Raw genomic sequence first — 17412 nt, 5'->3', positions numbered from 1 at the left:
TGAATTTTTGCATTCTCCTATGCAGGGTTAAGTGACTTGGGTGGGTCTTTGCTATAAAAAAGCTGCATTCTTCTCCTGAAATAACCACCATGTGCTATACCAAAGTCACACAGGCAGAGGCACTTCAGTTTTACCATCAAGCAAATTGATGGTAAATCAAAGTGAAGGAGGAGTTTTGAGGTCCCCGAAACAGCACTGTCACTGAATTTTTATTAGTCACGCATTTGGGTCCCCAAGGCAAAGGCAAAAGAAGGGTCTGTTTATCTGTGAAAATTCACACAAGGGGAACAAACGACGCAGCCCCAAACACGCGGCCACGTTCTCATTCTCTGAGTGCATTCCAGAGAAGAAAAGTGATTTCAGCAGCAGAGGAGGAGGAGGAGGTGTAGGGTGCGCTCCCACACCTTCACTCTGAGAGCAGGACTATTTTAACAGCCCCAGGAATAGTTACTGGCAATAATTCACAGAAGACATTAAAGCAAGGACAGCTACTAGAAAAAGATGCAAGTCAAAAATGCACAGCCAAGCCTCAGAGACCACTACATTACAAATTATACTATGCAACACTTGGAGAAAGAGCAGGATACCGTACGGCAACTCGAATCTGGGAGCCCTGTACATTAGGAGCCCTGCAATGAACGTGAAGTATAAATAAACAAATAAATGTGAAGGATTCACCACACTTAAACCAGACACAGCGACGAAGAAGACAACTATTAAAATATTACAGGATGTTCCACATTCTTGATAATATGCTGAAGACCAAATAATATGGATATTTAGAAAAAAGAGAAGTGTGCGAAAACGTTGACAAACGGTTATAGCAGAAACTGAAAAATAAAACCCAAGCCGTGACTGTATAAACACAATGCCAATTATGGGCAGCATGCTGGGGCTGTGAGAGTATCAATACAACACTCTGCAGGTGGGCAGGTGGTGCTACGATAAATGGGTTTTCCTAAAAGCAGCCCTGTGGAGTCCTTCTACAATACTGGAAAAGGTACCGATACTGTAAACTCACTGAAGCCTCTGTCTGCGTAAGAGCTGGGTCTCTCCCAAAGACTTCAGGCAGTAGAGAAATGCACTTTTTGGAAGCAGGAGTTTTACAGCAGAGTATTTTAACCAGACCCCTGGCAGCATCTGGCAGGAGCGGTGAGACCCGGTATCACCATTCCCACTTTCAGGCAGGGGAGCTGAAGAACAGAGCTGGGCACTGACCTCCACGGGGTCCCACAGGCGCTTGTGTCAGCCCGGGAACCGAATACGGGATGCGACTGCAACGCTGGGGAGCTGGGCTCTGACCAACAACGCCCACTTTCTCCACACAACACCAGGTTATTCAGGAGAGTTTGAAATATTCATGTATGGAGGTTTAATTTGTCATCCTAGCCAGACTGGGAAAACACGTCAAATGCAGAGTATCTGTTCTGCTGACGACATTTACATTTGTGATGGGCGCAATTAGCTCTGGTGGGTCACGAACACCCATTTTTCTTGGCTATTAGCCAGCAGCTGCTAGCTACAAAGTCATGTCCTCTCCTTGTCGTGAAACTGTCCTGCTTAATATAATGAAGCATCACAACCTTTCTCTGAAGGTGCATCTGCCAGAGAGGCTGTGAGGAACGGCTTTTCAAACTGACCCAGGAAAAAGGGGTTGGATGATACCCTGCCTGTATTAGAGACAAAAATACTCACGGTGATGTGGATCACATCACCTAAAGTCAGAGTGAGATGTCATCGAAATCTCCTGAGTATCTGGGCTACCTGTGTGCAATCTGACTCAGGAATTTGTTCCCTCAGCATGGTAACACCACGGTGAAACAGAGTACGGGGCACGGCAACACGAAAAACTTCTGCTGCAACGTTGTGTGTGTGTGGCGGGCAGACGGAGCCTTCCCTGTGTTGACCTTTTGTCCCGAGAGCCGGGGACTGTGGGACTGCCCCTGAAAAAGGAGCTGTGGTCACGTTAACTGGCTTACAGCCGTACCGTACGTACCCAAATGAAGCTCTACTATAAGCAATGCTTCTCACTCCTAGCAACTTTCCCAAGTCTCAGTCACTGGAGCTAAACTTTACCCTCTGCCTCAGGCTGGCTTGTTTATGGAAGGGGAGAAACCACAACAAAAAAAGTGCTGCTATGTCCGAGGAAAAGGTTAAGGAAAGCAGGTAATTTTACCAACTCTTAATCAAAGTTTCCAATCGTTGTATTTTTTTGAGAAGATTAAGTATGATTAGGATTCAGCATGGCACATGGAGGGGGGGGTCAGATACCTTTTGACATCCTCAAGAAATGCAGCCCAAGGTTAGCCAAGATACATGGCTCAGAATGCATACTGCATTCATTCAGAGCCCTTACGATCGAGGAGGTCTGTGCTTTGGAGGAAGGCAACTGCCATCCCTGTTTGCATCGAAGCCTGGCTGAGCACAGGAGGGTCCCTGCAGGGCTGCACGGGAGTTCCCTGCCAGCCCAGGTACCCATGTTTCCCCCCTCTGGAAGCCAGGTTATAGGAAAAATAGTACGTATGTGCCATACCACTGGCGCAGCGTCAGAATACAAATGAAGCATGATGCCAAAGGAAGCTGGGACACGGCTGTTTAAGATGGCCTGGACAGCACTGAACTCTGAATTCAGGTGATTGGCTGTAGGCTCCTCGTCTCACGGAGCACAGCACTCTGCTCCTGAGCTCCAGCAGGCATCAGCGTAGCCCACAGTACAGCAAGGGAGTGCTGCAACCTGCTCTTGGTCACACCAGTCCTTGCCTGTACATTGGAACGACTCCTGCATCACATGTATTGCAGAGATCACCCCAAGCTCTTTGTAGTCGCCTCTGAGACATGCCCCGATTTCCATCACTCCTGTAATTCATCCCGACACTCTGTGAGTCGGAATGATGCTCTTGGAAGATCAGAGGTATCACGTGGGCACCACCACTGCATTGCCACAGCCAGTGCATAATCACAATCATTTGCAAACAGTGAATAACCGTGGGGTTCAGAACCATGGAGCACCTGAAATGTCAAGTCAACTCAGTGGGATTCAGGGAGTATCAGTATACTAGTCTCCATGTGCCTGGTCACTGCTTCCCCTGCCCTGAGACAGGACACCAGCTCTCCCCAGCTCCCAGGCTGTGGCCCTAGGTAGACCCACGTTGGGCTGCATCCCCGTCTCCATCCCACACCAGTGCCCTCTGCCTTTCCCATGCTGCAAAGTTCCTCGTGTGGCAAAAAACCTGCAGTTACCAAACACACGGTTCACGCATCGGCTTCATTACAGCCAGGGTTTGATGGAGGAGGGTATGCCTAAACCCAGGCCTTCCAGAGCTGCCTGGCAGGCAGAGCACTGGGCAGCTGCCCGTTCCCGCTTGCACTCCCGTTGGCTGGGGACTGCCGTCTGCTGGCCTCCCGCTCCTGGAGAGAAGGGAGGCTTTAGTGTTTGAGCTTACTCGGAGCAGAGCAGGAAGCCTCGGAAGTGAGAGACCGAGACAAATGTCTTTGAAGATGCAGTAAAATGTAAGCACAGTGTATTTACTGGTGATGAGATCCAGGACAGATAAGCAAGTTTTTGAGCATGCCTTACCTCATGGGGTTCTTCCTTTCCTTTTAGCAAAAGGTAAGGAGAAGGGCTTCCCTGTCTGTCGCCACTTTCCTGCTGCTGATTTTTTTAAGGTAAGAATACATACTTTTGTTTAACCAGGTAAACTTTTTTTTTATAGCTGGGGCTTGCTCTTGTATTATTGGGGGCTTAGTAATTTCCTAATACTAGAATTGCTTGTTTAATGATGGGAGCTGTACAAATTCCTCAGCCTTCCTTCCGAAGTACCTATGTGCCAAAAGCAATCAGAAACCCAGATAAAGAAAATCCCCCGTTATTAGCTTGGGTGGGTTTTAGGTCGGTTGTAAGCATTCACCAGTTTGTGAAAGGGCAATGGCAACAAGTCACTTCAAGGGTCAAGGCATTTTCAAATGGAAGAAAGAGCAGGGGCACCGGTTTGGAGACTCTTGTAACAAACTACACTTGTAATCCAAGGTTTTTTTTTTTTTTGTATAAGAATCTCTTCTTTTAAAGCACAGTGGTGCACAATTTCAAAATACCATGTCCTTCTGAAAATAAGCCAGATTTTTTACAAGCAGCTTCAGACTGGAGAGCTTAATGAGGCAATTTCCTTGCAGTCAGGCTTGGGGAAGGAAGGGTGGTGACACGCGGAACATAAGGCTTGAGCATTTGGAGCCAACTTTGTCTGTTTCTAAACACCCTTATATATGATCATTTACACTGTTATTATACAAACTTCTGACGGCCAATATGATGCTTCATTTAATGTATGAAGAGGCTGAAATCGCTAGGTAATCCTATAGAGAAATGGGTCATTTCTGATGTCTTCATTTTGTACCTAAAACCAATGAAGAGGCCCAGACTGGAATTGTCACAGTTTGCACAGATTTTATTTCATATGGGGATCCACAGGCCACTGATGCATTTTTTCTGTCATGTGTTAGCTCTGGGCTACACTTACGTTTTGAACTTAAAATAATGTACCACTGAATTCTTTAAAACAAAGAACACCATGGTAAAATGACCAGCATGTTGCATTCAGCATGAAATAGCTTCCCAAAAAAGTGTTGCTATTTGCATACTGAAACTCAGTTTATTAGTCTGAGTAATACATTCTGTTTAATTAGTCTTGTCTATGAAGCATCCATCCAGCAGCTGAAGTTGCCTGGCCAGCACAAACCAAAAATGGTGGAACCTTTATTTTGCAGGTTGTCAAGTTCTACAATCAAAATCTAGTAAGGAAAAAAACCCCAACGCCAGATTCATGAGGGAACCTCAGTCATGCAGCAAAACGAGCTGGAACACACCAGCAGATACAGCCCAAACTCTCCAGTACTGATGATGGAGATACAACAAACTCGTCCACCTGAGGCTGTGGCTGTGCCATCGTTAATCCTGGCTCTGCGCACTACCCCATCAGCCAGCCATCCTGGTTTGCTGAAGATCACGCACAGGCCCGCACCACCGCTTCTGCCGAGGTACTCAGGTCACACGACGGTTTTTTACTCACCGTGGTAGCTGCAGGACAACAGGTGATACCTGGCACAGCACAACGTCAGAGAGCTGTGGACAGATTCGAGCAACCTGTTTTATGCCAGATGAGATGCCAACTAAACCTGCCAACGGCTTTTTTAATAAACTGGAATTAGCAGAAGTTTACACCTGGCCAATGCGACATGTGAGCAAAGAGGTTGTACTCTTGTATGAAAAATCCTAAAACCACATTTGCTGTGCACTTGAAACACTGTCTCAGTCCGCAACTAGCTTTAAGACATATGAAGTACACCAGCTGGATGGTAATCTCACGGGTGAAAGGAAAAAAAATGAATTTATTATGAGTATCTTATGAGCCAAATTGTCATAGTGTGATACAGCAAGTGGCTTATTTTATAGATAGGGCTACCACTTCTGTTTGCTTCACTGGAACTTTCTGTCAATCCAAAGTTAAGTGACACAATACAAAAAATACAAAAAACCTATCAGGACAAACAGCTTGGCCATCCCATGATGCGGTGTTTTTAACCCCTCCAAGTTTCCTGTGGATTTGTTGCATGTGTACATACTTTACTGGTGGACTTTCATTTTGCAAGCTCTACATAGCACTGACAAGAGAAAATTAAAGCTTTAAAAAACATATCAGAGAAAAAATATATGAATTGCACTATTTTCAGCAAATACTCCTTGAAAGAACACTATAATGCACTGAAGTAATGGCCCCAGATTTTGCAATATAGGGACTGGGCCATTCCTTCAGAATATTGTAGGGTTGCCTTTGTTGTTTTTATAAAAAAGTTTTTTAAGAGTGTGTCACATGGATCAACTTCCCCATTCTTCTATATGGTCTAGTAGTTTTAATGATTAAAATAGTTCAGGTACTTTCCATTCCATAGTGTTATTTTTACTTCAGCATGTACAGAACTAAAAAGTTAATTAACTTTTGGGTTTCTTTTTTTTTTCTGAAACTTTTTCATCCCTGGGTGATTTTACTAGCACACTTGAAATGCATTTGAAGGAAAAGAAACGCTTTTCTGTGTCTGATGAGGAGTACCCTCACGGCTGTGATGGAAATGCTGGCAGTGAAAATGACTGGAAGGAGGAATCAGCAGCGCTATGGCAGGATCTACTTAGTCAAGTCAATAATAATTGAGGATTTCAATTTCCATTCATGACAATCTTGAAAGAAAGCACAAGCACTAGGAAAGATCCTGCAGAATATTTTACATAATTCATTTTCTTGAACTTTTCAACACGTCTGCAATATATATGCTCTACAGTGCCCGCCAGCTTCCAGTTTTAAACTGATGTTTATAGTGCATCGGCAAGCTATTAGGGGAGGCATCCCACTCAACTCAACCAAGAGGCTCTCGCTTTGCACCGGTAATTACTAGGATTTTCAGTCCTGACTGCTCCGAGCTCCAGGACTACCTCATTGTGACCCACGCGGCCTGTCGCCCTAGCTTTACTGAGTTAAACAGGTGGAAGACATCCTCTCGTCTTGCAAGATCATGACTGGACTGATAAATTAAAAAAACAAAAAAGAAAAAAAAAGGGGAGGGTATTGAAAAGACATTTTATAGCTGTTTTAGTAACATTGCTTGGGTTTCTGCCATAGGCTTTATCTAGCCATTTTCAAGTCTTCCTTGGCACCCCATCCAAACCGAAGCTGATAGATGGTACCTTTCGGATGACAATGGTCTCTGCATCAGATCCCGCAGCAACTGAGTAGCAGTACACCACCTTCTCCACAAAGAAAAAGATCACTCCTCTCAAATGCTGGTAGCGGAGGGCTATCACAAGAAGGTAAACTATTTCAGCCACACATCTTTTCTCTCCTTCTCCATTTTGAATCAATCCAGAGCTTCTGTGACCGTAAGGGGACTGCGGCTGTGTATTTATTGCACCTGCTCCCACGATGACAACCACTCTAAACCAGATTTAAACCACCAGATTCATTTCACAGCCAGGCAGGGCCGAGAAATGATCCAGCGCACCCCTGGCTCCATGTTGGTCATGTAGCACCCAGGTCTGCCAGACCGTGCGCTCCTTGTGCCAGCAACCACCACAGCTTCGCCGCTCATTGACTCCGGCAGGCAGGGAGGCATGCCGTGCAGAAGTGATGAACTAGCTCTGGTCTCTTCCACAGTGCCTCAGGACACAGCGCTTTTTGTATCATGATTTTTAGATTCCCCTTTTGCATCTCAGTTTTGGTCTTGCCTGGGAGAAGAAATAAGAAAGCTTACCCCAGCAAGCCTCCTAATGTTTGTTCGTTTATCAAAAACTAAATTTAGGGAAACATCTGGGTACGTGGAAACTGGTCTGAGCCTTGCAGCCACCCAGTTTTTGCCCATTCAGGATGGCACTCATTTGGGAATACCAGTGTCCAGAGAAAATGCGTTATGGCAGCATTTAAGGAAGAAGCCAAAGACTGCCAAACTACTGTTTAACAAGGTTTCATTTTAATTCTGTTAAATTTAAGTATCACTAACCCCCTGACAAGATCTTAGCTTTATGGTGAGGTGTTGTGCATCAGCAACCTCAGAATAAACAAGGCCAGCACCAGCCGAAGCCTGAGCCAGTTAAACAGCTTTGATCAGACCAGCGAGAAATGACTGAAGAGAAGCGACACCGTATCTCAGAGCCCTACCTGGGACATACGGACATCCAGCTGCTGAGAGCACAGCGTGGTAACCCCAGGGAAGTTGGCAGGGATGGGCACGCCTGCCATCGCTACCACAGCCCAAGCTGCGCCGAGCTCAGGCCAACGGCAAGGCAGAGCCATGAAATCCTCTGCAATACCAAGGCTGAGGACCATCCCGCTCCGTGATTGAGTGGGTCATTTCTCAAGGGCTTTCAAAAGCCAAACCGTGACCCTACTCTTTTACAACCAGCAGCAGAAGAGTAACAGTAAGGCTGTTGTTATATATAACATATGCATACAAAGGATGCAAAATACTGAGCTATAACTCTACCGGATACTTCTTGATGCTCCTGCATTTCCTGACCAGATTTGGGAGCCCGGATCCAAACCCTGGGCGCTTTGCTGAGTGCTCAAAGTCCCAAAGCTGAGAATGCTGCAAAAGCCTTCTGGCATTTTTGTGTTAAAGGGTGGTTGGTTTTCCACATATACATTAATTACTTCACAAATAACTGTTAACGCCCCCGATCTCTTCCTCTTTCTTAAAACTAATTGCAAAAGGGAATCCAGAAAAGGACTTTTTTTAGGTGCAGGACCTGGTATGATAAATGGAAAGGATGCTGGATATATTTGAAGTGACAATACTTTTCGCCGATCATGTATGCATTGCTTGGATAATCTAAGAAAGCAGCAATCAGACATGCATTAAAGAGTTGGGATTTACATAAATTCCAGCGTGGAACGTGTCATCTGTACTCCTAAATACAAAAGACGGCTGGATTCCTCCGCTGGTTCACATTTAGGCCCCAATTCAAACCTCTCCAAAGCACATGCTTCATTGTTGACATAAACAGGGATTCCTTCCCAAAGCGGGGCCTTCGTGTGCTGAGCACTGGCCTTTAGCTCGCCGACGTTCTCCAAAACAAGAGCCTGAAAAGCTGCCGTGGGAATATCATGCCCATTTACTACATTTACTGTATCTCAGTGATCTCACATCTAATGGACGCAGTTTAAAAACAGACATATTTTCCCTCCTAAATATGTCTATTTTTGCTACTGTAACAAAGAGCATCAATTACAGATAAGTGTCTATGTCTCTGTTTTTCCATCTGCAAGTACAGAAAATAGTAATTTGCTGTTCCAAAGGGCATTTCATGCAGACTAAAGAGGACATCTCACTTTAAAAAAAAAAATCTCATCTATGCCAGAATTTCTCCACTTACTATTGCTACATTATTGTAATAATGCAATATATAAGATGACTAACATTAAGCATCTGAAAGATGGCACATTTTTCTCCACAAGTTTTCAGTCTTTTCCGCACTTTCCACAGTATACTTTCTAGATTCAGTTCCACTGTTTGCTTCAACAGTCAGTTTGTTGGTTTCCTGTTGCTCGTGTGGGTATTTCTCATAGCAACAGGAGAGAACAATGTTTTCAGAACTGGAAAAAGTGAGAGTAAAGCCAAAACACTGGCAGGGTGATCCAGGGGCAGATGCCATGCCTGAAATTATATTCCCTGCTTAATGTGACTTGGGATTTCAAGCTGATAATCTCTGTCTAACAGGTATACTTTGCAACTGTGAAAAGCTGCAAATTTACCCTGCTGTAATAAATGCCGTGAGCGTTTACTGAAAAAGGGGATTTTAAAAAAGCTGTGACAACCCGCCTGCGTTATACAAAGCTGTATGAGCTGAGCAAGGATTCCCCGCCGGAGGTCGGGGGCAAGTCTCCGACCAGACTATCTATCGCCGGCCCATGAGCTCCTCCGGCGGCGATGCCTGGGCTGCGGAGCCGGTTCCTCGGGGGGCCTGGCTTCCTTGGCGCGCCGGCCGAGGCTGTATTTATGAATGGATCTGACGGAACTCCTCCATGAGCCCGCGGTGTAACTGCATCACCCCATTGTTGCTACACACGCACAGCACTCACTGGGGAACAAAAAGCTGAATGAAGCGGAGCAGCTGCCAACTCAGGCAAAGACAACTTAGGAAACTATCTCATTCTTCCTTTCTTTTGGAGGATATTTTGTCTGTTGTTTCCTTGCATACAAAATGTGGTCTGCAACAAATAAGGCAGGATAAGATACAGCGAGTCCTGTTACTTGGTTCCAAAACCACAGGCCCTAAACACTACAAAGGAGGGATAAATGGTGTATGTGCTGTAGGGACAATATTCAAATGCTATCCGTTCAAGATAGATTTCCATGATTTTATACTGCGGCTCAACAGAAACTAAATCCTTGAGCATGGTGGTTCTGAACATCGTTTCTGTGCAGAAATTTGCAGGGATCTTTATGAAGGGACTTTTCAGACCTTGGGGGGGAAAAAAAAAACCCAGCACTGACATATGTAGCACATTTAAGTGGAGATATTTTAAATGCCATTTATTATGGATCCAGTCTTCAAAACAGCCTGACTCCACATTTTCAAGGGCTCACAGCCAGCTGTTTCGACAAGACTTGAAGAAAAGCTTGGTTCCTTTTTTCTTTCTACCTCAGGCCCTTAAATATGCTTTGGATTTTCAAAACCACTCAGTACACACCAGTTACCATCTGGGAACAGACTTTTAGAAGGGACTTGTGCCCACGTACATACCCATACGTTGGCTCTGCCTGAAAACCCTTCCCCTGCTGCTGATGCTGGAGAGGACAACTCCTTTTGTCATCCGGATGCAACCTTGAGAGCTGGGATCTAGGAAGAAGATGCTCCTTACGTGCACACATAACCCTCATTATCACACAGAGTGAACCTGGCCAGCCCTTCTGGCAGCTATGGTGCTACAGAGTTCATTACACAACAGCTACTAACCAGCTTAATTTGGGATCTAACCTTGCCAGCTTTTGTCAATGGCGTAAGCCTGAACGCATTTTTAATATGAGATAATTGTTTCTACTTTTCAGTGCACTCAGCCTCATAGAAAGAGGTTGGAAGGGACCTCTGGAGGTCACTTAATGCAACCTTGTGCTCAAAGAAGGGTTATCTTTAAAACATAGCTGTGTGCCTAATTCTCACTGACCTTAGCCTACAAAATTCTGGTCCAAGGTGCTTTTTAACAGGTGAAGACCTCATCTACCTACCCCTGCAGTAGTTTCTTGAGCTCCTCAGAAACCTTAATGTATTTCTCCTCCATGAGGACATCTGGGGTACCAGAGAATGGAAGGGCTCAGGACAGACTCAAGGGAGATGCAAGCAGTAACCAGGCCAGGGCATGCATGCCCTGCACATGATTTATGAGAACGCTCCCAGGCACGGCCAGAGCGGCTGTTTCCAGACCCCTGGCTAGCAAGCTGACACACTGAACTGATGGCTGCTCTTCCAGGAGGTGAGGAGAGAGATTTGCCCAAGGCAGGTCTGTGGCAAAGCAGAATATTGATTGCAAGGTCTTAAAATGTGCCCTATCCGTTCAGCTATCCTTCCTCACATCCCGTAATTGTACACGGCGGGGATGCTCGTATCCTCCTCTAAAGCATCTGGCTCCACCGGGGACAGGATACTGCGCGTGCTGGAGTGCTGGTCTGGGATGCTATGGAAATTCCTGACTTCCCGAGTTGTTTATTTTTCCATTGCAATGACCCACCAAGAGATGCACAGGGAGCTTGGCGCGCTTCCTGTGAGTAGGTCTGTTAACTCTTTGCCCACCAGCCTCTCCTCTCCTCTTCAAGAAATAGCAAAGGAAATGTTCCCACTCTCTGGCAGCAAAACAGATCAGAACATGCAATCCCCGTCCTGCAGAGCTGTGTGAAGCTGTGTGGCACTAGCTCTTATCAACCCTTTGGGACAGTAACGATTAGAAAAGGCAATTCAGATATACCATGCAGAGCTACTTTTGCTACCCATAAGGCTGCTGAGCTTCTCAGCTTCTCCAAGAGCAGCTCCCTGGTGTTTATTTTGGTAGGTGGAAGGAGTAATGAAACCGAGGTTTGCATGGCCTCGTTGTCACTGTCTCTTCAAACTGCGATTCAACCTTCACCAAATGGCCCAGAGCAGCTATTTATCAGAAATAACTGTTATCCCTAGAATGACACTGACATGATGCCTTGTACTATCTCGTCTAAAGTCTGGAGCACTGCTTTGGATTCATACAAGGATAGCCAACACCAGTGTGTTTTTGAAAGAAACACTCATGTGTTGGTTGTTTGCTTTACCCAACAGCTGGGTTCTAAATTAAATGCTGTTTATTAATAACATATTTTTGGTCTAATTCTTAATGAAACATCCATTAAAAACATTATAGCTCTAAATGCCAAACTCCAGCCTCAGTTACACCAGTGTAAATCTAAAATAACTCCATTGACTTCAGCTTCTTGGTTTATGCTGCTATTTCCTAGCAAGCAGATATCACCCTCAAATTATCATTATAAAATAGCCAAAGTTCAGAAAAGCTCATTGCAGTTAAGCTGCATCAGGATTTCATTATCATTCTCTATTTTCATACACTTGCAACTTTGAAGCTGAAATTTTTCACACTTCACCTCAGACGGTGACATTTTCTGAAAAGCCAATGAGAAAGTCCCATCATCCGTTTCCATGCTAAGCAATTACACACACCAAAAGAAAAAGAAGCAGAAGGCCCCGGGACCCTCTGGTCGGGAAGGACTCTCCCCCCAGCTCTCTGCTGTTTCCTATGGGCTACCAGGAGGCATGGGGAAGGGGGCAAAAAGGTTTTCCTCTGCAGAACTGTCATTTCTGTGAAGTCCCTCACTCTTCCACCACGTGATGCTCCTGAAGCCTAGGCGCTCTTGTTTCTTCCTCTTCCCTAACCTCCCCTTTGAAAACAAAATCATTCACACAGTGGCAATGAATTAATTGTGTTGCTGCAGGAAGAGCTCTCAGGCATCAGAAATTAGGAAGTGAGAGAACTGAAGCTGTTCATTCAACTTCAATTAAGTCCCAGCGTAAAATATATTACAATAGTCTTTACTCTTCATTAACACAGCCTTGGGCTAACGCTTACACAATCTACCCAGTACATTTTTTCCAACAATACATTTTACAGATGAGGCTGGTATTACTACCTATTACTAAGATTGCCTGATTCTTCTCTGAGACCCTGTTTTCAGTTGCTTATCTCTCTCTCAAGCTTTAACACGTGGGATGAAATTTTCCAGTCCTGGGCCCTTTTGCATTTTTCCAATGCAAAAGTTATGGAGAAAGTTTCTACCACAATATTTCTCCCATTTCCAAATATCTGGCTAATGAAAAATACACTATTTTGCCCAAGTTAAAAATTCTGGCTGCCTTTGGTTGGGCTGAGACTTCAAAGCTTGCAGGAGACAGACTTTGAGTTAAGGCCACCTCTGCCACAACAACGGAAACATCTTGAAAAATGACAGCACCTCTAACTTCTGCAAAGACTTAATTTTTTTAGCGGTTAAATTATCCAGAAGCTCCTTTTGTCCCAAGTGTGCCCTGACTCGGGGGGCGCGTGAGACTCTCCTCAGTGGTCTGTGCTGGTGTGGGCTGAGAACAGGAGTAAAGGGAAGAAAGCTTGTCTCTACCCAGCGCCAACAGACTCTTGGAGAGGATGTGACCAGGAAAATGTTAAGAGTTCTTTGTTATCTGGGAAGAGTGATTTTTTTTTTTCCCAAAGGCATATATGCTCAGCCAAATTTGGGAAGATTTTCACCAGGATAGCAAAAAGCACGTTTCTGACAAAATCCCATCTGCTAAATTTCAAAGAAAAGGCGTGAAGAAATTTTCAATGCAAAAACCATCTTTTTTTCTTCTGACCACTTAAGAACTACTACGCTGTTTTGCCAGGTATTTTCTTTCAGACTGAAACAATCAGGATAGAAAAATTCAGCATGAGAGAGAAAAGTTTTTCCAATCTGCAAGATGCTGCAAAAGGGCCTTACATTAAGAAGTGTTGGGATGCCTGAGAAAGCTTCAAGTATCTCCTATAATAAAGAACATGAGCTTTTAAGTGTATATCAATAAGTATCAAATTAAGAGAATCCAGAACAACTCCCCAGAGAGCAAAAAAAGCCATGTATTCCCCCTTAAATGTGGTTGTGTGTAATATGCTCGCAACATGTTCTGAAAGTCAATTAACATGGGCTCTACCAGACCAAGGAGAAAGCAAATTCCACCAGAAAGACACCCTACTGTGTCTCTTCTTCTGTCCCTACAAGCCTTCACAAACATCCCCAGTACGCAGACTGAGCATGGGAAGAGTCAGCTGGGATCCCAACTCAAGCAGGGCTTCACAGGTGAAGCAGCAAGGCACCAGCCAGCAACCAGAAAGAAACACAGAGAGGTGCAGCAGGAAAACCCGTGGATGTAATTCCCCCCACGAGGAGCAGCTACGCAAGCGAGCAGCTGCATCTAGCCTTGCAGGACCTTCTGAACATGAGCCCATGCATGAAGGTGACTAAGGAACAGATTACTGAGGCAAAGGCTGCATCAGAAAGGGATGCTCAAAATCTCTTTGCTGGCAAAAATGATGGGTGAGGGAGCGAAATCCTCTTCCCTGTGACCAGGGAATCGAGGTACAGCTAAGTATCTTGCAAGGTCCCAATGATGTAGCCCTTGTGGCCCCATATGTTGAGCTTGCTTGCCTTCACCTAAGAGCTGAGTATTGTCAGCACCATGCTGTCACTGCAACCCAAACCTCCTGTCCATGCTGAAAAAGAGCAAGAAGGGAAAAGGTCCTTGTGACTGTACAGGGAGACTGTTAGAGGAAATGAAGAATTACCCTGAACAACGCCCTGGCATCTCCAGAAAGACAGAACCCAGCTACCCAATGGTTGATCAAAACCCACCGAACACCTCAAATACAAATACACCAGCAAGGGCTACCGTGGCATTTCCTTTCTGACAAGTGCTAAAATACTGTGGAAACAACATCGGAAGTTTATCTGGAGCCTACTGATATAGGGAACATGGTCTAGTGATGGAAGTCTGCATCGTTAATCACACGGCACAGGAACAAAGTGATGAGCTCTGCTGAGGGTATCTGTTCTAGGTCTGGGTTTTGGTAGTACCTGAGCACCTCTTGCTTCTGCCTTCCAAAAAGACTTCCAAAGGACTACCCAGGAATTTCTGCAGGCAGTGATGTGCTCCGTTCTGCTTCACAGGAGCAGAAGCAGGCACCAAGCTTGTGAAGGCTCCCCCTAAACCTTCCATTTACTCTCTTCTCCTTCACTCTGCATGCCTCCCTGTCCCTCCCCTGCCACTGTAAGGGCTATTTGTGTTCCCATTCCTTACCCCACACTATCATTCCCTCACTCTCATCATTATTCTTGTCCTGCTGATTACCAAGTTGGTCCGTCAGGCTGTTAATTTCTATAGCTGTAGTACAAGAAGCTCACAGACAATGATGGTTACAGAAATTCCTCTCATCCCCATCTGCCCCTATGGTCCTGCCCTGTGCCACTGTGCTCAGCTCTCCCAGCTGTTTGTGAGGCTGTTCTTGGAAATCTATCAGTTAACTGATCCAGTTTACAAACCAAGCAAGCCCCCTGACCCCCCACCTCCGAAACAACAAGTGGTCCTTTCCCCCCTTCTTTAAGCTGGATTAGTTCCAGGATGGGGTTTGAAACACAAGGATATGAGCAGCTGTGTGGGCATACATCAGCAAGAACAAGCATGAAAGTAAGCAGCAGACGAGCAGGAACAACTTCACCCGGCATTGTCATATAACAAGGAATATTACAGCAGATGGGCGTCAGCCTTTCAGACACTCCATGGAGTCAAGATGTGGAGTAATACAAGAAGCTCTTAGGGGCCAGCACCAACCGCTTTCCTTATTCTGTGGATATTCGCAACCTTGGCTGAAGACAGCACCTTTGCTAACAAGATGTTAGTCTTTCCCTAAATCCTTGTCTTTCTCTGCCTGGTTTTCTAATGTCCCTCTCACATCTGCCCACTTGTCTTAAGAGTCCTCCCGGACATTCGCTGAATGCAGCATCCAAAACTTATCGTGTTACATCCAACCAGACATCCAAGGAGAAAATTTCATTCAGCCAATAACTACCAATATCACTACCAACAACGGAAAATTCTTGTTATCCACATAAATGAAGTAAACTTAATGGATTTGCCCAGTCTAAATGTACAAATGAGCTTTGTGCATTATTTGCACCAGGCCATGCAGTCTGAATTGTCATATAGGATTTTTCTTGCATGCTCCTGCTGCTTACTGTAATGGATCACCACTCTGTTTCTCCATACTTATAAAACAGACACAAAAGAGCAATTACCTGTGTAAAATTTTCATTTACACTGAAATGAGTGTTAAATGTTAAATTTCTGCAGCTACTTGATTTACATTATAAGCATTCAGAATTGGAAATGTTCCTTTCTCTGTCCAAAACCCAGTTCCAATCAAAAGAAATGGGAAGCCCCAGAACTGCACTTGAAAATTAGGCTCAATCTGATTGAAAGAAAAAAAGAAATAGTGAAATTCTTCCCTTTTTGTTAAACTGGACTACTCCTTTTTAACCAAAATGCAGAGTATCTGTTGGAAAAAACAAACCTTCTCTTGACAACGTTATCACAGATCTAATAATTGCACAGTGTATTTACTCTGCGAAGTAAAGGCAATGAAAAGTTTTATAGTTAGCACATGTTAAGGACAACGCATTGGAAACTGATACTTTTACGGTAAAAAGAAGCATTATCTTATTAGTGGCTTGCGTTTCAGAAAGCCTCACTCATTTTCTTTCCTTTTGAGTGAATTTCATCATGGCAAAACATGTCCGCTTCGCAAGAGATGAAATTCCTGTTTATCCAAACACCAAGCGGTTTGGATTTGCAGGAGCGTAAGCTCTCCCCGCAGTGTCCCACCGACACGGGGGCACAGCAGGAGAGCCACCACCCCTCGGGGAAGGCACCCTGAGTGCTCTTTTCAGTCCTCCCAGCTTTCTGCTGAGACTGCCGAGCAGAGCTGTCAGGTTTGGGTTTTCTGATGTCCCCACTAGAAGCTGACCCCAGACCAGCAAACTCACTTTTGAGTGAGTTTGAGCAGCACTGAACTGCCATCAGATTCACCTCTCCTACTGACGACAGGACCTTCTGACAAGCCAAGAAATGCCCTTCATGGGGCGAGCTTAGTGAAGTTACAGACAAAAACCCAGACAGCCTGGGTTGCACCTGCCTCACATTGTGCCAGTGCCGGAGGATTAGTTCATTATTCATTTCCCTTAAGTCAAGGATTTTTAGATGATACCTCAATGAAGGCGAGAAGAGCAGTTTCAAGGTTGCGAACACAGGACCGGCGCACATACTGGTTTACCTTATGCCCCAGGGGATGCTGTCTGCCTGCTCGCCCCATCGCCCGGGGTGGTACCCAAGGCGGCTCCCCCTCTATAGCAAGCCTGACCATCAGCCAGGGTGGGCAGAGCAGGCTCTCCCCCCTCAAGCTGCTGAACAAAGCATGAATGAAACGTGACCCCGGGAGGCCAAGGAGCTTTGGACATCCAAAGCACTGCAAGCAAGGTGCCAGGTCCAGGCCTGCAACCTGTTCGCTCCAGGAGTAACCCCCTCCTTTGCTCCACTGGGCTTTTGGGATCAGGCCAGGTTTGATGGCCCAGTTCTGCACTGCGCCCTCAGAAGTGAAAGGAGAAGAGCAATGTGGGACACTCACCACATCTGTGTTTGTGATCTTGGCCAGGAGGTCCGTGAGGCTGTCCCCGTCATCAAGCTGAAGGCCACAGATGGCTGCTCCCACACTTCCAGTTGCTATCATTGACGGTGGGTACATGGCAAAGTTAAAATCTGCAAGA

The 17412-nt window shown here is 45.3% G+C and overlaps 1 protein-coding gene across 1 annotated transcript in view; it reads right to left on the bottom strand.

The window, feature by feature from the left end:
* Positions 1-17412, bottom strand: part of CCND2 (cyclin D2) — a 36994-nt gene that overhangs the window by 1696 nt on the left and 17886 nt on the right. Inside the window, exon 5 of the mRNA XM_076345263.1 lies at positions 17274-17404. Within this exon, the coding sequence (XP_076201378.1) occupies positions 17274-17404 (131 nt within the window). The remainder of the gene's footprint in view (positions 1-17273; positions 17405-17412) is intronic.

The sequence above is a fragment of the Aptenodytes patagonicus genome, chromosome 1, assembly GCF_965638725.1.
Source record: "Aptenodytes patagonicus chromosome 1, bAptPat1.pri.cur, whole genome shotgun sequence".
NCBI lineage: Eukaryota > Metazoa > Chordata > Aves > Sphenisciformes > Spheniscidae > Aptenodytes > Aptenodytes patagonicus.
The sequence above is the reverse complement of the archived record's forward strand: the minus strand, read 5'-3'. Positions and strand labels throughout refer to the sequence as shown.